The 24,832-nt window shown below is 55.6% G+C and overlaps 1 protein-coding gene across 1 annotated transcript; it reads right to left on the bottom strand.

Moving 5' to 3' along the window:
* Positions 1–6,568: 6,568 nt before the first annotated feature.
* SAPCD2 (suppressor APC domain containing 2) lies at positions 6,569–18,480 on the bottom strand. The gene is made up of 6 exons (XM_064468635.1): positions 18,042–18,480; positions 13,410–13,543; positions 9,636–9,782; positions 9,403–9,504; positions 8,788–8,901; positions 6,569–8,377 (listed from the first exon to the last, which is right to left on the bottom strand). Exons 1-6 carry the CDS (start codon positions 18,439–18,441, stop codon positions 8,249–8,251), a joined length of 1,026 nt encoding a protein of 341 aa, XP_064324705.1. The 5' UTR covers positions 18,442–18,480; the 3' UTR covers positions 6,569–8,248.
* Positions 18,481–24,832: the final 6,352 nt, after the last annotated feature.

A 24,832-nucleotide genomic window follows, 5' to 3' on the forward strand; every position in this document is an offset into this window, starting at 1 on the left:
GCAGTGCCATGCACGTGGCCAGGCCAGGGTGGCTGTCACGGCCGGACACGGGCACATGTGGGGGACAGGGAAAACCTCCTCCCAGCCCTGTAGCTGGGCTGGCAGCTGGAGGGATGGCAAAAACTGCCCTACCCCAGCGGACATCACCCTGCAAACAGGTGCCTCTGGCCAGCATGGCCCCCATGGTCATAGCAGCGGGAACCAGGTGCCAGCCCAGTTTGTGAGGGGCAGTAGGGTCCTGGCAGAAGAGACCCTGTCCTGCAGACCCACATCCCAAGTCTGCCACACAAACACCCTGTGAGCAGGGAGAGCCGCTGGTCCCACTGGGAGGCAGGAGGAGGAAAAGCAGCTCATGGCCCTGGGAAAATGGTGGAAATCCCTGCAAAAACTTAGGGAGCAGAGACAGTCGCCAGGGCAGCACAGACAGGTGGGCTTTGAGCTCCCCCTCTCCCCAGGACACGGTGCAGCCATAGTGGGAGCCATACCCCATCCTGCAGACCCCACTGGCACAGCCATCCTGTGGGACACGCAGCAACTAGGACATTTCTGTTGGTGTTGGATCCTGCTGGGTGAGCTGGTCTCAACCTCACAGCCTTAATGGCCCCAACGGCTTTCTCTTAACCAAATAAAGTTTTGCAATATTTAGGTTTTCACAGCTTCTTTGGTTTTGTAAGACCAGGCTCCCACTAAGGATGGGCGCTGCAGGGGAAAGCTGAGTGATGGCAGTGATGAAGGCTGAGGACCCTACAGAGAAATAAAGGCCCTCTCCAAAAAGTATTGTTTTCAAAAGCTGCTTTTAGTTTTTTCTTTTTTTTTTTTTCCCTCTAGTTTAATGATTTTAGGAGGGCCAGGGAGATTTATGACTTTCTGGGAACTGGCATTGGTGTAACAGCCTACTCATCAGAGGAAAATGTGAAAAATGGCTGGGCCAGAATTTTGGACAGAGAAGCAAAATGAGAGCTGACATGTCGAGGTGTTCTGGGCGGTGCAGAGTGTGGAAAGCTGCAGGGATGAAGCTGCCTCTGCAAGACCCCCATGAGGATCAGCTGAGTGCCTCTGGCCACAGAGATGCCTGGGATGCTACTGGGGTGCTGGGCTCATCCATCTCCATGGGACAAGCCTGGCAGCTCGGCACAGAGCAGCTGGTGCTGGCGCTGCCCAGCCATGTGGCCACTGGTGAGAAGGTAGGTGTTTGCATCTGAGCAGGAGCATCAGCACTGGGATGTCTCTCAGAAGCAGAAATTATTGTCTTTCTAAGCCATCAATATTAAATATTTAATGATGAAATTGTTAGATTATTTGGTTATTATCTTCCTGGCCCATCCAGCTGAGCTCTCTCCAAGCTGGCTGGGGCACATCCCTTGTGGGATGCTGAATCCAGACACCATCTCCTGGCCCCACATGGAGGGATGTCCAAACTGCCCATGGGACCAGGTCTCCCCTGCAAAGTGTTTCAGCCTGAGGACTAATAGAGGTTTTGGAAGAATTTAAGATCTAATGAAGATTTTGGAAACATCCCAAAGATGTGGATGCTTTCTGCATGGCAGAGCTCATGCCAGGAGTACCAGGATGGGGGTCATTTCTCTGTGTGCTACTTAGAAAGAGCTTTTCCATTTCAACTGGCCCTAAATACAGTGGAAGAAAAAAGGGAAGAGTGTTTAAGAAGCCCAAACTGAATGCATACCAATGCAAAATATTTTAATTTTGGGCTAAAAAACTCTTGGGGGCTGAGGCGATGTCTTTCGGGTTTCTTTGTTTAGCCAATAGGACAAAAAAAGCCTTATTCTTTACGAGTTTGTCTAGCACAACATGGGAGCTGTTCATCTTCAACAGGGATGGAAAAGCTGTTGTGGTTTGAGAGCTGTTCAACGCCTTTGTAGAAATGAAGCAACACAAAGCCTTGTGCAAGATCCTGTGCACGGGACTGCCGTTACCGCAGGCAGAGCCTGCCTGCACCCACGGCACCTGCCATGCTCAGCCCTTCCCTGTTGATCCCAGCGCTGCCTGTGGCACAGCTCATCCAGAGCTTCCCTTTACCTCCCCAGCTCCACATAGAATCACAGAATCATAGGATAGTTTGGTTCAGAAGGAAACTCCAAAGGTCATGTAGTCCAACCCCACTGCAATGTGCAGGGACATACTCAACCAGATCAGATTGCTCAGAGCCTCTCACATCACTCTGGGTACCCCAAGCAGTAAATACAGATAGAAAACATTTTGCCATGAAGGTGTGTGCAATGGCACAAGGGGAAAAGTCAGCCCATGCATCTGGTGCATCCTCACAGTATGGTATGGCCAGGTTTGTTTCCCTCGTTCCTCCCCATTGCAGACCTGCCCATGTTGCCCACCCGTGGTGCTGCTGCCTAGTTCAGATGTCTGCCAGGACCACAGCGGCATGACAGGGAAGAGCCCAGGGCTGAGATGGGGCAAATTCGTGTCACTTGTGACACCCTCCTCACAGGCAGGGTGACGTATGGCACCTGTGCGGGGTTTGGCAGCGTTCAAACCCTCTGTGGCAGCTCTGTTCTCACTGGCAAGGAGCTGGCTGGAGGCCATACCTGGGGACACAGGTCTGGGGAACTTGGGCTAGGATGTCCTGCTTGCATTCGGCTATCGCCATTGTATCTGAGCTCTGCCCTGTGTGTCCCCACCTGTGGGACACACAAACATGGCCATGGTCATGACCCTTGCCTGGGGGCGGCTGCAGGATGCCCCAGTGCAGGCAGCACAGGCAGCCCTGCCTGCCATCAGGCTATTGATGGAAAGATTTGATAACGGTTTCTTTTTTTCTTCACAAGGAAAAGGGTCAGAGGACAACCCTACAGCCATCACATCCCTACTTGGCACCTTTTTGGGCTTGTAGACACCCCTCAGACCGCCTCCACAGGCAGGAGAACATTTTCAGTAGTGAAAAGAAATCAAACCTACCTGCCTGGACCTGTCTGAAGACAGGGTGCCCCTGGCTGCCTGGGGTGGGGGACAGCAGATTTGTGGGGTGCCTTGTATGCTTGCAGGGATGCCCTTGGGGTAAATGTGGGGGAAATACCCTGGAGAGGCTACAGGGCAGCAGGACACACTGCTCCCAGTGCTGGCCCCTGGACCTGGCTGCAGCTGCACGGCAAAGAGGTGCTGTGTGTCCTCCCTGGCCTGTCTTGTGGGGCCAGGCTGCAGTGGGATGTGAGAATGAATGGAGAAAAAAATGCTTGGTTGTTGAAATCGTGCAGGCATGGAGCAGCCCAGGATTCCTGCCATGGGGACATGCTGGTCCATGTGCCCAGCCCTTATCTACAGCTGGGGAAACTGAGGCAGAGCAGTTAACAGTGTTATTGCACAGGTGGGTTCTGATCGCTCCCTGGGGTGCGGCTGCAGCCCAGCCTCCAGTGCAGTCTTTCTGCCTATGCAGCCATTTCTGCCCCTTCGGCTGCCTGTCCATGCTGGGGCATGGACCTGCCCAGTGTGATCCTATCATCTCTTCAAAAGGGTGACCAGAGGTGCTCTGATGGCAGGGCAGGAGGAGGGGACCACCTCCACCATGTCTGCACCCACCACCACACCAGGGTCCCATGAGGGGACACTGTGGGTCTAAGGGCACCTGCACAGCGAGTGTGGCCCCGCCAGGGTGCTGGCCAGGGCCCCAGCCTGTGCTCTGCTCCCCGACGGCTGCTTCTCAAGAGTGAGGAAACAGGGCGGATATCTGCCACAGGCAGCTGCCTTTTTATGTAATGCAAGGCGTAAAATCATGGTCCCCATGGCACGCAGCTGCAGACTAAAACAGGAATTTTGGGAGCTCCACCCCTCCCACACTAGCTGTCCCCGGGAGGGAGCATCTGGCTTCAATCAGCTGTACCCTGGAAGAGGCTCAGTTGGCTGTGCAGGCAGCAGTGAGCACCTGCGCCAGGCTGGGGTCACGGCTGCAGGGAGACATCAGACCTGGCAGGATGCTAAAGCAGAATCAGGATCCTGTGCTTGATTTCCCCCATGATGGAGATGTTGGGGACACCTGACACAGTGGCCCCAGCGTACCCCCAGGAATGAGCCAGGATGGTGCAGCAGAGGCCAACCCACCGCTGCCCCTGCTCTGTACCCCTCACAGGGGAGGGCAGACCCGGTCTCTTGCCACCTGGGATTGGGTCCATTTGCTCCATTGTGCCTCAAGTGCCAGTGGAAAACTAAGCTCTGCCATGGCCGCAGCCAGGGAGGAGGAACAGAGAGAACTGAGCATGCACTAGGTAATGTTGCTAAGGCAGGAGGCAGTTTGATCTCTGCCAAGAGGAGAAAAGCACTGGTGAGCTGGAGCCTGCAATACAGGCAGGGCTGCAGCAACAAGGCACAGGGCAGAACACCTGCAATGAGGGACCAAGGGGATGAGCAAAAGGTACCAGGTGCCAGCTTGCAGGTCTGAGATGCACCAGGCACCACCTCAGCCAAGACAGCCCTTCACAGCCCAGCTCCCTGTCCCAGAAAAGACCAGCCGCAGGACCTGAGGGCTTCTTCAGGTCATCACATCATCAGTTCATCCCCAGGGATTCGCACTAGCAAGAGCAGGACAGTGGGTGCAGTGCATATGGGCTGACAGCACGCTGGGCACTAGAGCTACTGCAAACCGCCCAGGGCAGCAAGGAGCTACCCTGGGCAGAGCAGTTTCTAACCGTGCAGCACAGAAGAAAAGCAAGAAGCACAAAACAGATAGGCTAGGGGCCCAGGATGTGGCTGTTCCTGCTGGCATTTGTGATAATTGCTCTGCTGGGAGAGCTGACCTTCTTTAAGCAGGGTAGTTGGCATGCAGCCCAGCCTCCAAGGGCGTGAGAAGGGCATGGAGCTGGACAGAAGAGAAACTACAAATAGACCTGAGTGACTGGATCCTTCCCAAACCACATGGCTGAGGACATAAGAGGATGAGATCCCCCATCCCCCAGGGTAGCCCAGGGACCTAACGTGTCTGGGTTGAGCCCAGACAAGGACCAAGCACAGCCCGCTCCTGGTAACAGCCCCCTATCACCAGGCTGTGGCAGTGGGGACCCCTTGTGCAGGCTCACCCTGACGCCTGTGGTAAGTGCCCCGTGGCATGAGTGTTGACTACATGGTGTTGCACCTGAGCTTGACAAACTCAAGCATGGAGGTGCCGAGTTGAGGTGGGTCAGCAGGAGCTGTCCTGGCTGGGGACAGCAGAGACCTGCTGCAGCTCTTCTTGGTGTGGACCACAGCTTCACACAGCAGTTTCCAGATGTGATCAGAGCCCTGGAGGTGCATTCACAGATCTGTGCAAACCCAGCTCTAGTGGGAACAGAGCCTGACAAGAAGGGAAGACGCTTACCCGCATTACCCAGTGCATCGCTTACAGACCTGGCCACAAACCCAGGTCTCATGGCTCCCAGACTGCCACTATAGTGGTACCAGCCCCCACAGTTAAAGGTGTCAAAGTGGACGCAGCCCAGACACGCAGGTGAGGATCAAGCATGTGCCAGACCCATCAGGGACCCAGAAACAGCATGGCCAGGCCAGAGCAACAGCTTGAGGTCAGTCCTGCAGCTCCCAGGGGGACCCCAATCCCAGGAGGCCTCTTGCAGTTTCAGAGCTCTACCGTCGCCAGTTCTGCAAGGAGGGGCCCGGGGGCAGCGCTGCTGGAACACAGCCAGGACATTCCCCTGGGCTGGGGCAGCAGCAGGGTGGGGGGAGAGCTGTCCCAGCTCTGCACAGAGTGGCATTGAGTGAGGACAATGATCCTCTCTTTCCTTTGAAAGACCTCACAGGCTCCACACCCAAGCACAGACATGAAACAGGAACCAACGGCAATTATTGTCCCCCCTCCTTGCCATGTCCAAGGCTTGCGGCTGCCCTAAGCACCACTTGAAAGAGGCTGCAGCAAAGCTCCCTCTCCCAATTGCAGGGGACTTGGCTCCGGTTCCCCCTCCTGGCTCCTCTGCTGGCACTGGAGGCATAAACAGCTCACCCACAGAAGGCTCTGCAGCATGCAGGGGGTCCCAGCTCACCCCCCAGCCTGGCCGTGCCAAGGAGCAAAGAAAGGTGCCCCTGGCCAGCACAGAACCCCAGGTTCACCCCAAAGAGGCGCTGCCAGCCTCAGCGCAGGGCAGAGGGATGTGCACCACAGCATGCCATGCCAGCAAGGTCCCCTCCAGCTGCCCCTGCAGGAAGGAGTCACTGCAGAGCACCACGGCCACTGCTGCCCACAGCCAGAGGGGACTTAAAAAGAAATAAGGGGTTGTGTAACACACCAGCATCACCTGAGGAGTATGAGCCCCACACAGCTTCTGGAGTAGCAGCCAGATGAAGCTACAAGCATTGGAAAGGAGGCAGGTGGCTTCACAACCCTGGTCCCACAGCAGTGGGGAGAGACCAGAGGGTCCCCAGCCCCAGAGCCCAGGGAAGCCAGAGGGGATGGGAAAGGGCATAGGAACGCAGCCTGGAACAGACAGGCCCTGGGCTCCTCATGCCTAAGCTGTGATTGTGCAACCTCAGCTCACCCCACATCCCTGGGACAGGACAGTCGGGAACTTCAAGGCTAGCAGCTGTAGATGAGCTCATTTAAGCAGAGAGACGGAAGGATAAATTAAATAGTTCACCCCACTTTATTACTCCTACCAACAGGCGACCCTCCTTATAAAGAAGGTCACTTTTAATCAAACCTCAGGTAAAACAGGCACTGGATACCAGAGGTGGCATCATGAAAGAGATGGCAGGCACTGATGCCCAGGGGACAACTAACACCCTACTCCTGCAGATAGGGGGTCACAACTACCCATGGCCTTGCTCCTCCCTCTTCCTCCCTCTCCCTGGCACTCTGCTGATCCCCACTCTGGCATAGGGCAGCAGGCACAAGGGTAGAGAAGGGATTCGTGCCTTGCAGTGAGCTTCAGGTCAAAAATCAACCTCAAAGAGAGGAGCTGGATGGGACATGTCTGCACTAGACAGGTAAAAACAGGAGTGATAAAGGAATGGGTCTGCATGGTGCCCAGGCCACAGCAGGGCAGGTCCAACACTTCTGCCCAGATCAGTGCATTGTGTCACAGCATTGTGTCAGGAGAGTCAGAGCCTGAAACAACCTTGGAAAGAAAGGTCCTGGTCTTGGAGCTACAGAGGGCCAGCCCTGTGCTACATGGGGATTCACAAGGCTCTCCTGTGAAAGTACCATAAATACCAAGTACCAAGCCACAGTGGAAGACATTGTTCAGCTCAAGCATCATCACTGAACTGGGTGGGAAGGAGGAGGTCTCCTGAGTTGCACCAGACTAACAGGACCCATGCTTAGACTACCACCAGGACAGGCAAAGCTGCTACTTGGAGATGTGCCCAGAAAGAGCCCATCAGCCTCTGCTCTGTCACTCACATTCAGTTAAATACAAAACCTTGTCCTAAAGGTCATCTGTGAAGTCAGGCTTGTGTTAGCATCCTCATGCTGTAGGACATCACCTCTCCTTTTAAAGCCATAATGAAAAAATATAAGCCTGGCAGTCATAAGGAAACACTTGTCAGGTCAAGCCAAATAAAGGGACGCAGAGATGTCTGCCTCAATCTGCAAGCAGCCTGAAAGAGCAGCTCAGAGGTACAGGCTACCTCGTTTGGGTCTATGGCTCATTAACTACAGAAGCCTGTAGACATGTAAACAGCAACTATGGCATCACTACTGCAAACTGGAAAGAGGGATTACACCAGGAGGAGCACCAGTTCAGGCACTGCTCTGGCCCAGTACACCGTCACTGGCAGGCAGAACTCAGGCAGCAGAGAGGGGCCAGGCACGCTCCACTGGATTTTCAATCTTGTCCTCCAACAGCAGGACAAGCAGGGGGCAGGCCACCCTTCAATGGCCAGGCTTGCCTGGAGATGACAGCTGGAATGTTGAAGCAGCATCATCTTTTTCTGAGAGCAGCCAGAATTCAGCCTGAAGTGAGGCCAAGGGACAGCAGCTGCCCCTGCCTCCCCCCTCCCCGGCAGCATAGGTAGCGGCTGTTTCCCCCAGCATGTTGGGGATCACTGGGCTGGGGGTACAGTCCCTGCAGTCTCTAAAAAGACAGAAAAGGAACAGCTTGAGAGCAGCACAGCTGGTAAGCCCAGCAGCAGAGCAGTGCGGGGATACTCCTCAGGCAGGGTCAGGGAAACACCTCCTCAGTTTCCTCCTGCAGAGATGCCACCAGCAGCTCCAGACCTCGAGATATGACACCTGGAGCAATGGGTGCAAGAATCCCATGAAACCCCCGGGGAAGCTTGAGGACATAGAGTGAGGAGACAGGTGCTAGATGAAGGTGGAGTCCAGCTGGCTTGTTTCGTGGTTACTACAGGCACGAGCCTCAAAGAGCTGCTTGATCAGGGCAGATTTCTCCTGCTCCAGCTGGGTGATGCGTTCACTCTTGTCAGTCACCTCCTGCACAGGACAGAGGAGGAAAATGCTGGCATTTGCTGCACTGTGGGTGCTGCCATGTGAAACCCAGCAGTAAGCCTGGCCCTGTCAGGGGCACCACGGGTACCCCTTCCCCAGCAGCCCTGCTTGCAGATCCCAGCAACAGCATCTTCACCCTCTCATGACCTGCATTTGTCACAGTCTTTTCCCTCCAGCAGGGACGCCCAAACCCTGCCCAGAGACCCTCACCCAGCAAACAGCTGGACACAGCTGTGTGACAGGGGGTCTCCAGGTGCAGCCCACACACCCTCCTCTGACCAAGGTTGGCCAAGCTGAAGGAACACTTCCCACTGCCTTGTATTTCTTCCCCATCCCAGCCCTCCTCCTGTCCCAGCCTCCCTAAGGTGATCTCATCCCCCCATACCCCCACTCACCTTGGTGAGAAGCCGGTTTTGCTCCTTCAGCATATTTATGGCTTGCTGTGAGCCTGCTGACACTGGGGACACCACAGGGACCAGCCTGCTCAGAGCTGAGGAGGGGTTCACTGACTGCAGAGAAGATAAAGAGAAGGGATGAGACATCAAGCATCCTTCCTGGTGGCCCTCCCCAGCCTTTCTCCAAGGCCACAGTTTCTGTGGCATATGTGAAATGGAAAAAAGCCCAGCACACGAGAATAACCCAGCACAGGCCATCAGAGTCTCCAGCAAGGCAGGCAGATCTGGAAATCTTTCCTGCCAGGACAGCCAGGTCTGAGAAGGCTGACTCAGCACCTCAGCAGGATGGTTTCCTTATTCACTTAACAATGGCTACATCTTTATGGGGATCTCCTTTAGTCCCCACATGCCTTGAGCATCCTTCATCCCAGCTGGGGCCAGCTGTGCTGTCCTCTTGGCCATCCCCTATCTTGCCCATGGAGCCAAGCCACGTCCCCAGAGCCCAGGAGAACTATGGCAGCTCCAATGTCAGCCCAGCCACCAGCATAAGACAGGGGAAAGGATGGGTCCCAAGCTTACACAACCAACCACATGCTGCTAGTCTGCTGCTCTCACCTTGCCAGTGGTGGAAAGGAGGTCAGCCAGGCAGCGGTTCACCTCCTGTAGCTTGGGGACCAGGTGCCCCAGGTGGCTCTGGCTGCCCTCAGGGAGGAATTCCTGGGGGATGGGAAGAAGAGGATGGGGGTTACCATGGGGCCGGCTCCAGGACCAGCAAAGTCCCAGCCCAGTTCTCCAAACGCACAGAGCAGCCCCAGACCCTCCCAAGCAGATGGGCACCCCAGACTCACTGCACTGGTTTTGTTCTTCCCCAGGAGCCTCTGACATTCCTGCATGAACTGGATGTGCTGATGGTACCACTCCCGTGCATGCTCTACCAGCTCCAGACCCTGCAGCAGGAAATCCTTCTCCTGTTCCAGCTCCTTCATGTGCTTCAGCTGCAGGACAGAGTGCACAGAGATGTCACCCCCTCCCCACCAAGGCCTTGTCAAGCCCCAGAAGCTAGTTTTTTCACAAGGCACAGAGGGATATGGATACGGGCAGGGGTTTCAGCCCCTCTTTGCATGAAAAACCATGGAGAAGTAGGATGGTGGCTGCTGCCTTATGCTGCTTTGGGGGAAGAGTTCTCCAGTTTAAGAGCACAGAAGCAGGTGAAGGATGGTCAGGCCACCTCCACACTCCTGCTTCCCACTGCAGAAGCAGGTTTCTCTGCCTTGTATTTATCCAGGGACACAGCAAGAGCAGGGTTTGCAGCCACTCCCCAAATCTCCCCAAGGCTACAGCATCAGCCAGCAGCACAAACACACAGTTTTCAGCAAGAGGCAAGCAGCCAAATTAAACGTGCAGACTGGAAGCTGGGGGGAAACTTGCTGCACTGTTTCCCCAGCACCCTGCTCTCCTCCCTCCTCTGCTTTACCCCTGAGGCGCCTGAGCTGAGCAGAGCACAGCATACCTTTCTGCTGAGTGTCTCTGCGTCTCTCAGGTTCAAGCACCAGCATCACCTGGAGAGGGACGCGGGGATGTTTATGTGCCCAGAGGGCTGCTACAAGGGTGCCTGGGACTTCTGCCCCAGACCAGCGCCCTGGAACAGGCAGAGCAGGACTGCATGCGGCACAGCCAGGGTTGCTGCAGGGCAGGCAGCTTGGCCCCTCCATTGACAGCAGGGCTGGAGCAGCCATCTCTGCCCCACGGGACACAGAGTCCCCTGCTCTGCTGTCACCTTCTTCTGCAGCCCCTCAGCACTGCACTGCCACTGGCAATTGCAGAGGTGGTGAGAGAAGAGGGGACATCCCTGTGGAACACAGGAACTGGTGCAGTGATCCTTCCATCAGCCCTCACCCAGTGAGCCCAGGGCTCCTGCTCCCCTTCTCCCAGGCTGTGCCAGCCTGCTCCCCTGGCTCCATACCAAGAGCAACGGGAGCTGCCTGCCTTGCTGCCTCTGCCTTCTCTGCTACAACACAGCCTGGCCTCCACCACCCACAGCACAGACTGGGCTCCAGGAGTCTTCTGCAGGCACCAGTGGGACTTTGGTCTTCCAGAAGCTGCTGGATGCTCAGGAGCTTCTGCTACTTTTGAGAGCATCTGGAGGTGGACAATTCAGCTCAGAAGTGACTCTGAATAGATCTCCATCCCCAGGGACAAAGGAGACCATACCAAGACCTTCTTCAAGCCGCCAGTGCTTCCCATCCCCAATGCCAGCCCCAAAGCCTCCCAGCCACGCCATGCCAGCCACCCTTTACCCCAGGGCTGCTCTTGCTCCTGCTGCTCCTGGAAATGCTGTTTGCAACACGATGTCCCCCCAACACCCACCTCCCCATGCTTGGACAGAGAGATGGACCAAAGGGGATGTACCCACAACAAGAAGCGCAGAGCCTTGGTGCTACACAGGCTGTTGCTGAGGGGCATGAAGAAGGTGCTGTATGTGGCAAGGACCCCCACCCAGCTTGGGCTGCAGCCTGCAACTGCCTGGCCTGCCCTAGTTCCACCAGGCTTGCTGGCCAGCATGGTGACCAGAGGAAAAGGCAGCATCCCAGAGAGCAGTGGGACATCACCAACTCCGCAGGGTATGGGAACAGATGGCATTCACTAAGGATGGGATGCTCTGGGGGCAGAGGCAGCTTCTGGGTCAGGAGGAAGACAGAGCGCTGGACTTGGCTGGTGCTACTTGGGGTAGAAGGGGAGGGGACAGTGCTGTATGCTGTGCTGCCTACAAATGAAAGCACTCAGCCTCTCACAGAAGGTCTCATCCCAGCCATCCCCTGTGGCTATGGGGAAATTGGGCCGATCTGATGATGGACTGGCTGAAAAACACCAGCTGAGCAGACACCGGCTATGGTGGTGCAAAGGGTCCTGGGGCTGCAGCACAACCACCACACCTCTGCTTTGCTGCTCAGGATGAACTTGTCCCAGTGCACCCTGGGATGCAAGATGGATACTAGTGCTCCCATCCCACCATGGGCTTTAGGCAAATTAGCCTAATCACAGCCAAGTGCCTAGTCTCTTCCGGGGCCCAACAACCTCTCAGTATGGTTGGTGGGAAGGGAATATGACAGCACTGCCCTGCATAGAGGTTGGGTCCTTGCTGGACTCAAACCTGCTCAAACTGTCTCTGTATGCTCAGAAGTAGGAATGGTACCCAAAGGCTCCTGCCAGGGTGCCAGGGAAGGCTTCTCTCCTGTGGTAGAGGGACCAACACCCCTTCTCTGGAGGGAGAAGCATGCAAAAGGCAGTGCAGCACCCAGGTACATGGGGAGGGGGGAAGAACGGCAAAGGACCTCTCTTCCACTGCCCCAACAGCAGCTTTGGGAAACAGAGGCAAGGGCAACACAAGCCCAGGGCAAGAGCGCTTGTGGCAGAGCTGGGAACAAACCCCAGCTCTCAAGGAGATATGCTGGCTACCAGACCCTCCTTGCCTGTACCAGGAAGGACCTTGAGCTCATGAAGTGATGAGCCCCAGTCTGGAGCTACACACAGTGGAAGAGCCTTGCCAGGGAAGGAGGGACATTCCCCTCTCTGAGGCAGCAACTCCCAGACACCAAAACCCTGAGGACGAGAGATCCCATCCCCATACGTACGCATCTACATCTCTTACTCTTTGCCAGCACCTCTCAGCAGAGACACCCTCAACCCAAGAGCACCCCAACCCCTTGAATAGCTGCAAGTCCAGCAAACCATATGTGCCCAAACCCCCACCTCCCCAGGTCAGGCATTGGAGTATGCTATGTCCCCCAAGGCCAGCACCAGGCTGTAACAGATGCTGCCTGCACCACCAGTCAGCCCCACTGGGTTCAGGGAGCAGAGTGACACCAGGGTGCGAATGGTGGAATTGCAGAAGTGACAGTCAGCAGCAGCTCCAGCAACCAGCAAGACAAGCTCTGGACGATAGCTCATTCTGCAAGCTGGGTCCTGGCTCTCTTCCCAGGAAAATTCAGCTTGAGCTTGTGGGCAACATGCCTGGGCAGCTCCTCCATCCCATTTGGGAGCAGGGCAGATCCCTCCATCCTGGGCTGCCTGGCTAAATTCAATGCTGATTCCTCTGCATTACCAGCAAAATGTCTCCCAGGAGCAAGGAGGATCAGCATACTTGAGCTCCAATCTGCAGAGAACGTCTGACAGTGGACAGAGCCCAGCACCACAGAGCATACCTGACCTTTGCTGGAGTGCTTGAAAGGCCCAGAGACCCACCTGCTCCAACACCTACACATTTGCCTTTCCCTGCCCAAGTTTCTGCCCCCAGGGAAGGCACCCATGTAGTCAAACACTGGGTCCATGGGCTGACTCCACTTGGGTGGGGAAGAAAGGAAACATGTGCCTCTTCCCTGCCTGGCACAGTTCGGGACAGAAGCACCTCAGAAGTAATGGCAGGACCTCCACATGCATCAACAGAGCTTTGCATCCAAAATACCAGGATCTGCCCAACACCCCATGGCTCACACATGTAGGGTGGGCAGGGGGGAGCCACAACCCAAACAGCTGGTGTCAGCGGTGAAGTGCCCCCACAACTGACCTTCCCCCATGGACCATGGGCCCCTTCACTGGACCCCACAACACGTCTCTCCCCTTACCATGCTGAAGTCTACACCATTGGTGATGGTGTGTCTCCGGTGTTCTGCACGTCCCCTCTGATGCCTCCGAGTGTCCCCAGCCCCTGAAAGGCTGCCATCTCCCTGGGACTGTCCAGCAGCCTTAGCATCACCACCTGTAACAGAGGAAAGGATGAGGCCTCCAGCCACTTGCAATGAAAGCCTCCCCACAGCCATTTCTATGGGACTATCTGCGGGGTGGTCATGCAAATAGACGTGGCAGGGAGCAGCTGAGCAAAGCACCAGCCTGAGCGCTTGCTTTCATCTTTGTATGGGCAGGGCAGGCTTCAGCAATGACTGACTTACCTGCACCAGGCTGGCAACAGACCTCAGTGGTCGTCATCTGCAAAAAGCAGGCAACTTCCAGGCAATGCTGTTTCAGTCCCAGCACAGGCAATTAAACCATTAGTGATATTGCCTACCCTCATCCTGTTCTTGTCCTGGCTCCCGCTCAGGTGGCACAGGCTCTGCCAGGAACCTGGCTCCTCCTGAAGGCAGCTCCTGCTTGGTGCTGGGCTTGGCCATGCAGATCTGCCCCCCAAGACCCCATGCCTGTGGTCTAGGCATATAATAAATCAGGCTGTATGTTTTCCAAAATTTTATTAAAATCCCAACATCCTATCTTACAAAAGACTGATCTACTACAAACACACAATGCTGATGCAAATCCATGCATAACCTATTTTTTGAGATTAAGTTCATACTGGCATGTTTCAGGCTGGATCAGACATCTCCCTTCTGTGCTGCCTGTACACCAAAGCAGGTATTGGCTGGGCACATGCAGTGAAGTCAGTACAAGCCCCACACCACCCACCCTGGAGAACTCGCCAAAAATCCAGCCCTGTGGCCACAGCCAAGCCAGCCCAGATCCCTGCTTCTGGCCAAGCTGGCAGGGCACCGCCCTGCTGCCCCAAACCAGGGCAGCCAAGGGTGCAGCCAGCACCCTTCCCAGACACCCCCAAAAGGCAAGCTTGCTGCACCTCCCTTCTTACCCTGGTCCCCTACCGAGTCCCCAGCAGATGCTGCCTCATGCTCACCTCCTCGCTCTTGCAGCTCACCCTGCTCTCTGGGCACAGCTTTCCTCGAGAGTTTCCTTCCCAACCTGGCTTTCAAACAAGAGCAGCATGGAGGTAGGCAAGCAAGGCCAGGCAGCGAGGCAGCTGGGGACGTTGTCTCCTCAGGACTGCTCCCCACATATCTCCCAGGTACCCCCACCCATCACCACATCCTTCCCCCATGGTTGGGCACATTCCAGCTCCCAGGCGCCAGAGCTGCCTGTTCCCTCCTGTGCAGGCATGAAGGGCTGTGAGTGCTGGGACAGGGTGTGTAGCGCTGCCTGGCCTGGCACATTGCTGCCCACTGCTCCAAAAGTCTCCTCAGCTGAGCATATTGACACTATGGAAGAGGGATATGGGACAAGCGAGGGCAGCCACCCTTCACCTTGAAGGCAACAAGGTCTGGAGAGTTGCACTACACTGGGGCTGCCTGTGCTGCCACGTTTGTGCTGGTTCAGCAACGGGACCTGGACTCAGAGTCACAGGGCAGCAGGCAACAAGTGCCTCGCTCAGCCTGTCACTTTGTGTCACTGGGGAAAGATGGCACCATGGCACAGGAAAAGTCCTCATCTGATCCATCATGTCACCCTGCTTCTCCTACCAGCAAGTGCTCCGGCGTAGACAGGTCTCCAGCATCACAATAAACAAAGTCTTTGATATCACCTGTTCACGTTTGCCAACTGTCTTTCGTTTCACACACCCTTACCTAGCTGGGAGGAACCCAGTGAGACTGGTGCAACCATGCACATGTTCTCCTAGCAGACCTGTACGACTTTCTACTTGGGAAGCTGAGGAACATCCCCAAACCCAGGGTAGCTTCAATAGGCAGAACACCAAAGCAAAGCCAGGAGCACCTCTGGGAAGAGCTGCAGGGTAGAAACCTGTTAAAAATATTTTTGCTGCTATTACTTGGAAGTGCCAGGCTGAGCTGAGCTGAACCTGTGGTAAGGCAGTGCTCCCTGGTCAAAGAACTGAGCTCTGTGCACCTGAGCTGACAATGTAGTGGCTAAAACAGGACCCCTGATAACGAGCTAGGATCAATTCTTCTTAGGCAAAGAGCAGGACCAGCTCACCAGAGATGGAAGAGGTCCTGTCATGAGATATGGGATAGCCTCCTCCCTCCCAGCGCCCCTCTAGGGCATGAGCCCAGCATTCGCCAGCCAGAGCAAGTGCCCAGGATGGAACAGACACCTCATGGTCATTTTACATATTTATGGACACTGCTGTGACAGCCCACCTAGGCACCAGTGGTAAGGAAGCCATCACGGTGACTTCCATCCCCAGTGATGTCTCCAATATCAGCCTCACCATCCTTGCACCCAGCAGATGCTGTCGGGTCCCTAGTGACTGTGGCTGGCGCCCAGCAGTGGCTTGTGGGTTGCTCCAGCACCACCAGGCTGATGAGATCTTCTGAAAAGCTGGAAGCTGACTCTGAGGAGGGACTTCAGCACTTCTGCCCATATGCTAAGGGATGTTAGCAGGGAAGAGGGGACAGAATCACTGTCCCACTGGCTCACTGCACCCCTGGATGTGCCAGGAGGATCACCTGGCCCCAAGCTCTGCCATCTTGCCACAGTTCACATCCAAACAACTTCTGATGCATGCAGAGGCCCTCTGGACCAGAAGGCAGAGCTAGGGTGGCATCCTGTGAGCGCCTCCTTCCCCCAAAACAGACAGGGAGAGCTTCCTCAGACCCTCTGCAGTCAATGAGCACTGATACACCATCTCTCTACACTTAGTTAGATTCTTAAAGCAGCTACTTCATGCAGGTGGAGGCTCTGAACAGCCTCAAGCCCAAACAATATAATCTTAATGGAGACAGGGCTTCCTGGACCCATGGGCAGCTCTCAGCACCCAGCACGTTTCTCTACAACGAGAAAGAGCAGCACCCTGCCATGGCAGTGCCCAGCTCCCTTGCAGCCAGTTGAGGAGACCACCTACTCATTCAGCCACACACTGGGAAACCCCCAACGGTGGAAAGGAATGCTGGGCAGGATCTGGAGCTAAAAGATATAAAATAACTCTGAGCTATAAGGTTCACTAAGCTGCTGAATCAACCTGAAATTCAGGCCTGTTCCCAGAATACGGCCCTGCACTGTGGGAAGCTGGCAGCAAGGGCCTGCCCGCAGGCTCAGGACATCAGTACATCAGCCTATAATGGAAAGATCCTCAGCAATCAGAAAGTTACTGTACTCATTTGCTCACTCCATTCCAGGGCAGAGCTTTCAATTTGCCGATTATTTACCAAGCAGGATTTTTTTCAGGTTTTTCCAGATTTACACTTGATGATAGAAGAACTAGTCTGCTTAATAATATTCCCTAGATGAAGCTTCAGTGATTAGTCTGGAGGCGAAATGGAAAACAGAGAACCTCAGCCATAGCTAAAGTTTCTTCTCCACCCAACAGAAGAGGGGACTGGGAGGGAACGAGTGGGAAGGGAAGGCAAACCAGCCCAGACAACTTGCCCAGGATAGAGGAAGTCGTTGCACTCAAGTGTTGCAATAACAAACACCAGCTCCTCACATAGACCTTTGTGTCTGTAGATCTCAAAGTGCTTCACAAATCTAGATAAATAATTATTACCTACACCATATAAGCCCAGAAGCCTGGTTTCCTCCTAACGTCTCTTACTGACTAGTAAGAAATCAGGATGCCAGTGAAATGGTCTCCCCCTTGCCAAGGTCAGCACGCCACCCAGGGGCAGGGGGCCCTGGCAGACCCAGCACAGGGACCCCAGGTCCCGAGGAAGGGGCAGAGCCCACAGGGACCTGCTGGCGAGCTCTGCAGACAAAGCCCTGGCCTGGCCACCTGGACAGCACTTCAGGACAGCAAAGCAAATCTCCCTGATGCCACTTTCCTATTTAATTATTGCTTATTTATTTATAATTGTAACTAGTGCCGTGGAATTATCCAAACAAAAAAGTTGGATCAGCTTTTGCTTTTCTTTTTTTGCCCAAAACGTGGATGAAATCATGAACGAAGCCTTTCTGAGGGTGCACTCCCAGCACAGGGCCCACCCAAGAACGGGGCTGCTCCATGACCACAGCTCTCACCCCGGCAAAGTCGCTTGGCTCTTGGACACCCCAGGGCCCAGCGACTCGGCAACACGACCAGCTGCGTCACCCCCTCCCCGAGCAAGGTCACCTCCTACCTTTGTGCCAGGGGACAACCGCGGACACGTTACAGTAGAGCCCTTAATTCTTCTCGTCACGGCTATAAACAGACTGTCACCCACGCGAGGAGGGAAGCGAAGGGAAACTCAAATCCGAGACGCAGAGCAGAGCGGCACGCTTCCCACTCCGCTTTACCCGCAGCGTGGATCCAAACCCACCACAGCAAAATTAAAAACAGCCGGAACTTTGGCGGAGTTTTGCGTCAGCCCCGCGGGAAGAACTCGCTGCTGGTTTAAGCCCGGAGGAGGGAGCAGGCCTGCGCTGCCCAAGAACCGGAGCAAGCCGCGGGGTCCCAACCAGCCCTGCCTAGCTCCGCGGCCGCCGGCAGCGGGCCGGGCATGCTCCCGACCCGCGGCGCTGCGGGCCCGCCGGCAGCGGCGGCTCACCTCGGCCGCGGGGCTGGCCGTGCCCCGGCTCCCGTTGCCCGCCGCTCCTCCCGCGCCGCTCCTCGGCACAGCGCGGGCTCGGCGGCTTCTCCGCGCTCCGCCGCCCGCCGCTCTCCACAGGGCGGGCCGGGCCGGGCAGGGCGGCGCGCAGCCCCAGGACGAACCGCTCGAAGGTGAGGTACCCGCTGGCCGGGGCCGCCCGCCGCAGCCCCTCCATCACGCCGGCGGGCAGCTCCCGGGCTTCCGCTCCCCGCCAGCGGGACTCGATCTCCCGTAGGTGCACGTAACCCCGCCGCCGGTCATCCAGGATATCAAAGAGAGTCCGCAGGCTCTGCAGGAAGGCCCGGGGAAGACCCTCCGTACCGGCGGGGAGCGAGCGGTCGCCGCGCTCCGGCGCCATCGCCGCGGCCGCCGCTCCCGAGCGTTAATCGCCGCTCCGGCCCCCGCGCTCCTATTGGTTGGTGGTGGGAGGTCTTGCGCTCTCGTTGGTTGGCTGGGGGCGGTGGCGCTGGCCATTAGCTGAGGGGCGGGACGGCGGTTTGAGTTCCCGGCGGCGCCCGCCCCGCCCCCAGCCGCGGCGCCCGGTCCCTGCGGGGGGGGTGGGCTCAGAGAGGTGCCCCCCTCCGCCCCCCCACCGCCACCCGAGGGCCGGCACCGCGGCAGCGGCCCGGCGACCTCCGCCCGGGACGAGCCGCGCTGGCCGGTGTCCACCCACCGGGGCAACTCACGTCTCGCAGCGCAGACCCTCTCCCGCTGCTCCCGCAGCGGCAAATCTCGTTATTTACCCGCAAACTCAGGGTGCCGCTACCTGCGCCCAAATGCAACGGGTGCATCTGCTGCCGGTTGTAATAAATAGCTTCGGACGGTTGGATTTTTGCATCTCAAAGACACCGTAACCTCGCAGAAAGGAAAGTGGCTCTCTTTTTAAGCAGAGGTACCTGAAGACCTTACATCTGTGAAGTCTCCAGAGCAAACGTGATTAGTGAACAGCAAGAAAAACAAAACAAAACAAAACAATGTGGTGTTTACTGTCACTGCCAGCTTTGCAAACACAGCCCAGAAGTGGCAGTCCATCTTCTCACCTCGGCAGCATCCCCACGTGAGAGGGACATATGGGTCTTTTACATCAGCACAGAGAGATCCTGTGTGCTCGACTTGCCTGGTGCTGTGGGGGAAGCGAATGCTTACAGGGGCAGTTGAGTCCGGGCATCCCAGCGCTGTGGCTGGTGCACCACCAACAGCCACCAGCCGACAGGAGTTGGGGTACGGGCCCAAAGGAACTATGGACACGGAGACAGGAGGAAAAAAATATACCAGAGTTGACAAATGTTGGAGAAACAGGATTTGGATCATATTCATAAGTTTAGTATGATCTGGCTTTGTTAAGAGAATGGGTTTCTCTAACTTATACCAGAATTTGCTGTTAGATCCAACAGCATGTTAGCCCTAATGAAAGGTGTTGTCCTCCTCCGCAAAATTCCTCCGTCAGATGGTGCGTTGCAACAGAGCAGAATGCAAAGCCCTGGTGTCACGATTCCCATGTCAACAAGCACCACGACTCACTTGAGGGGCCCTGGGCACCCACATGCCAGCACCTCCAGAGCCCCCATCCTGGATTAATGCTTGTTACGCTGAGAGAATGAGCGTCAGGGAGCGACCATGCTGGAGAAGGGTGATGGCCAGAAAGGATGATTAGTCACTGTCTGGGCGCTCAGGTTGTGAGGCTGCCTGTGCTATGGACATGGCGGCTCATGGCTTAGACAGGTACTCTTCACTGGGTGAAACGTGGCTGGACGGCCGAGCCCAGAGAGTTGTGGTGAACGGAGTTAAATCCAGTGAGCAGCTGGTCACAAGCAGTATCCCCCAGGGCTCAGTACTGGGCCAGTCTTGTTTAATATCTTTATCAATGATCTGGATAAGGGGATTGAATGCGCCCTCAGTAAGTTTGCAGATTACACCAAACTGGGTGGGAGTGTCCATTTGCTTGAGGGTAGGAAGGCTCTGCAGGGACATCAGGACAGGCTGGATCGATGGGCCGAGGCCAGTTGTGTGAGGTTTAACAAGGCCCAGTGCCGGGTCCTGCCCTTGGGTCACACCAACCCCAGGCAGCGCCCCAGGCCTGGGGCAGAGGGGCTGGGAAGTGCCCGGCGGAGAAGGCCCTGGGGGGGCTGGCTGACAGCCGGCTGGGCATGAGCCAGCAGTGCCCGGGTGGCCAAGGAGGCCACCAGCCCCCGGGCTTGTGTCAGCACTGGGGTGGCCAGCAGGAGCCGGGCAGGGATGGGGCCCCTGTGCTCGGCACTGGGGAGGCCCCACCTCGAATGCTGGGCTCAGGTTTGGGCCCCTCGGGACAAGAAGGGCCTTGAGGGGCTGGAGCGTGTCCAGAGAAGGGCAGCGGGGCTGGGGCAGGGTCTTGCCGTGGTTTAGCCCCAGTCAGCAACCAAGCACCACATAGCTGCTCACTCACTCCCCCCTGGTGGGACAGGGGAGAGAATCGGAAGAGTAAAAGTGAGGCAACTCATGGTTTGAGATAAGGACAGTTTAACAGCTAAAGGAAAAGCTCTGCGTGGACGCAAAGCAAAACAAGGAATTAATTCACTACTTCCCATGGGCAGGCAGGTGTTCAGCCATCTCCAGGAAAGCAGGGCTCCATCATGCCTAATAGTTACTTGGGAAGACAAACACCATCACTCCAAGCATCCCCCCTTCCTCTTTCTTCCCCCAGAGCTTTATATACTGGGCATGACGTCATATGGTGTGGGATATCCCTTGGGTCAGTTGGGGTCAGCTGTCCCGGCTGTGCCCCCTCCCAGTTTCTTGTGCACCCAGCAGAGCTGAAAAAGTCCTTGACCAGTGTAAGTGCTACTTAGCAACAACTAAAACACCTCCGCATTATCACCGCTGTTTCCAGCAAAAATCCAGAACATAGCCCCATCCTAGCTACTATGAAGAAGTTTAACTCTATCCCAGCTGAGACCAGGACAGGTCTGGAGAACAAGTGTGCTGGGGAGTGGCTGAGGGAGCTGGGGGGGTTTAGCCTAGAGAAGAGGAGGCTGAGGGAAGACCTTATTGCTCTCTACAACTACTTGAAAGGAGGGTGTAGTGAGGTGGGGGTTGGTCTCTTTTTGCAAGTAACTAGTGATAGGACGAGATGAAATGGCCTCAGGTTGCATCGGGGAGGTTTAGACTGGATATTAGGAAAAATGTCTTTACTGAAAGAGCAGTCAGGCAAACGCGTAGACATTGCACTTCAGGACATGGTTTAGGAGGCATGGTGGTGTTGGGCTGATGATTGGACTTGATGATCTTAGAGGTCTTTTCCAACCTTAATGATTCTATAATCTCCCTATGCCACAGACACCTCCCTGTGCCATGTGCCAAGGGTGATTTTCTTTAGCTCTGAGTTGGCTTCAAAGGCAAAGGGTGTAAAATGCTTGGCCCTCAAGCCCTCCCACTCATGTGGCCCTTGCTCTGCTCCCCTCACCATCAGCTTCCCTGCCTGGGCCAGACTCCATCCTCAGGTGTCTTCAGCAGTGTTGTCCTACTCCTGGCCTCGCAGCCTGCTCTTGCCGCTCTTCCTCATGGAGTTTCTCAGCACTCTCAGACCCAAGTATATCACAACAGCCTCTAGAGACCCTCACTGGGCTTTTCTCTGTCAAGGACCTGGTCTGGCTGGTCTCCTCTGTGCTATGGCTGGGCTGTTCACAGCCTGCTTTTCTTTAAACCAATTATTTTCATAAATTTCCCAGACCTGTCTTACCCGTTTTGAGATCTCTGCTTGGCTTATTCATGTTTGACGGAACAGGTTCACACCTGGGAAGGGTACAAGGAGAAGGAACCAGTGCATCATCCCTCCCCTTTCTGCTGTATAAACAAGGCAGTGAACGTGATGCTGCTCAGCTCTGGTAGCACCAGCACATGGACTATTTTGCTCAGCAAAGGCTAAATCTTCAGGAAAATTAGTTTTTTTCTCTAGGTTCCTCCACATCTCTGCACTTGCTGGAACAGCCAGGAACAACAGGAGAAATTAAAAATTACCGCAATGTCTCTTGTCCAATTTTCCTGCCTGGCAGGTCTATCCCACCAGGAAAGCAATCCAGAGATACCAGAAACAATTCCTGGCATTGACTGTGTCTGGTGGTTCAGCTGAAATACTCTTGCTCCTCCATGTGGAGCCTTCTGCTTTGGCACAGGATGCTGGGACACAACTGCCCAGTGCAGCTCTGGTCGTACTACACTTCCCATACCAAAGTGTCCTCAAGAGGCTGCTGTGAGACAGGCTGATGTTTTCCTCCTCACGTGGTCGGGTGAATGAGGTTAGGGAGATCTTGAAAATTCTTGGAAAAGGCTTTTTGAGGTGGGGTTTTTTTTCCCCTCTCAGTGAATAGTTTATCTTGAAGCCAGCCCAGTCTCTTCTGATTGGCAGAGCCATCTTTGGTTTTCTAAATATAAACAACATAGTTATTCAGTTTTCCTTCCTCCAAGCTACTGGGAAGCACCAGCTGCTATTCAAACCTGGCCCAATCCTCCCTCACTGCTGGCCTGCAGATACTGGCAGTGACACTGACAGCTCTGGTGTGCTGGCACCCAACGCCCCAGTGTCGCTCTCTGGGAAGGGCATGGGGTGTCTGATGTCCCCTGGAAGGCTGGTGGCAGGACAGTGTGTCCCACCAACCAGCACTGCAACTCCTGGGAGGAGGGATTGCAGCAGCTGCACCAAACCCCAGCAGACCACTGGGGGAAAAGGGTGCTGGTGGTGGAGACTGGGGCACCTTCCTACATGACACTGACCACCTATGGGTGATGCTGTGTGACTGTGGCAGTATATTAAGCCCCATGGTGACTTCAGCAGCATGTAGGTGTTCACATGTGAATCTTGACTCAGCAGAGGACACATGGTGACTGCAGCCATGAGGTTGTCTCATGATGACCGTTTTCAAGCAGATGTCCTGAGCCTCTGCTGCTGCATTCTGGAAGAGAGCAAGGTCTGGTGGGGGACCAGCCGCATGTCTGTGGGCTCAGTGCATGCTGCTGCCTGGCATGCAGACCAGCTGGCATGGCACAGCCTGCTTCTACATACTGCCCTGCCAGCCAAAACAGTGCTGCAGCCAAAGTGGGCTGTGCACTTGCACCAGCCAGTGCAGGTTACCAGACCATACCCAGGAGGAGCTGGTCGCAGCTTGGTTAAAACCAGACCAGGGCTGTGCAAACAACAGCCCAGACGCCAAGTTCTGATGCTCCCTGTCACTGTCTGATTCACCACAAGCAACTGGTGTTAACCCCTTCTGTCACCCCAAAGCTGAGGGGGTACAGGGAATCACTTCCAGTGGGGTACCAAAGTGTCAACCCAGAAATGCATCTGTCCCCAGGAAACCTCTGGGCAGAGGCTAAAAATGGTGAGGGGAGTGTGGTCAGGGAGACGCAGCAGATTTTCCCTTGGGGGAGGGTTATCTTGTTTGATCTTCCCAGCTCTGAGATGCCAACATGTTTTCCATCTTGCTGCTATGGGGCCTCCCGAGGACATGCTCTGTTTGCTTTGGAGGGGGCCGAGAACTTCCCACAAAGTTACTTTTCTTTCCTCCAGACTGTTTTTCCCCTTGGAGGGCCGGCGAACAGGAAGTCTGGTGGCTGCCTGGCAGCTCACAGGCTGTCACGAGGGCTGGGAGAAGGGCGGCCGGTGGGAAGCTAAAATAAGCTGTCCAGGGGGGTGGTGGTTTTGCTTGCTCGCTCGGCAACATGCCTGGGTCTGCAGAGCAAGAATTTGTGTTGGCAGGAAATGGCAGTCACCTGTGTCCAGTCTCACCCTCCTGCCCAGCCAGCTGATGGGGTCTCAGCATGATGAGTTTAAATGTCCCTATATTAATATCTGGGGCTTAAATGGAAGTGCGATAGATGCTGCAAGGCCTCTGATTAGAATCTATCAAGCAATTGCTCTGTCCTGTTATAAATTCCACTCTGCTGCTGCTGCTGAAGCCAGCTGTCACAAGAGCAACTAAGGGCAGCATGTAGTAGCAGTCATGCCACAGCAACAAACTACCCAGCCTTTTTTTGTCTTATTCAGAGAACAACTGTAAAACTACATTTCTCTGGGGAACATATTGGTGGATACTTATATATTGAAGCCTGATGCAGCGCCCTAAAAATAAGAAGCTCTACCTCTCTCCTGGTAGCATATCTTACCGCGATGGATCAGTGTTTGCTATCTGTCTGCTTTTTTAATTATGGGTTTCCTGTTCTACCTACATGTTTGTATTTCCTTTGGCCCAAGCGTACCTCTGTCCTGCTCTCTCAGGTTGTCCTGCCCAGTATATTTGATCCAGCCTGCCATTGTTTTTATTGCTTTACAGAAGAAAATTTCTACCAACACTGGTGTGATGAGCATTTTGATACGTTTGCAACGAGTGCAAGACAGGGCGTAAGACTTTCGCAGGCACAAAGGTCCCAGCACCCCTGGGGTCCCTGGCAGATACATCCCAGCAGCCAAACATCTCGCCGGCACAGCCCGGCACCCTGGCTGTGAATTCGGCCGTGGGGGAAGGCTGTACTGAGTGCAGGCAGCCTGCCTCGCAGGGCAGGACGACGGGCAAGGACCGGGCAAGACCGGGGCCCGGCACCGGGCGAGGTGCAGACAGGCACCCCGCGGTGGCGGAGGGAGGCAGGGCCCCGCGGGCCCGCGGAAGGAGCCGAGCTCGGGCAGCACGCGACGCCCGGGCGGGGGCGCAGCGCCGCGCCCAGAGCTCGGGGCGGGGCCGCCGTGCAGTGGCGCCGCCCACTCCCCGCCCGGCTCCTTCCCC

Source organism: Phalacrocorax carbo, chromosome 18, assembly GCF_963921805.1.
Source record: "Phalacrocorax carbo chromosome 18, bPhaCar2.1, whole genome shotgun sequence".
Taxonomy (NCBI): Eukaryota; Metazoa; Chordata; class Aves; order Suliformes; family Phalacrocoracidae; genus Phalacrocorax; species Phalacrocorax carbo.

What these genes read in the sequence shown, in the direction of transcription:
- SAPCD2 (XM_064468635.1), bottom strand. Translation starts at nt 18,441, where the DNA reads ATGGCGCCGGAGCGCGGCGACCGCTCGCTCCCCGCCGGTACGGAGGGT. An exon ending in CGGCCAGCCCCGCGGCCGAG is followed by an intron (nt 13,544 to 18,041) that starts GTGAGCCGCCGC and finishes CCTCTGTTACAG; the next exon opens with GTGGTGATGCTAAGGCTGCT. An exon ending in AAAACCGGCTTCTCACCAAG is followed by an intron (nt 8,378 to 8,787) that starts GTGAGTGGGGGT and finishes TGTCCTGTGCAG; the next exon opens with GAGGTGACTGACAAGAGTGA.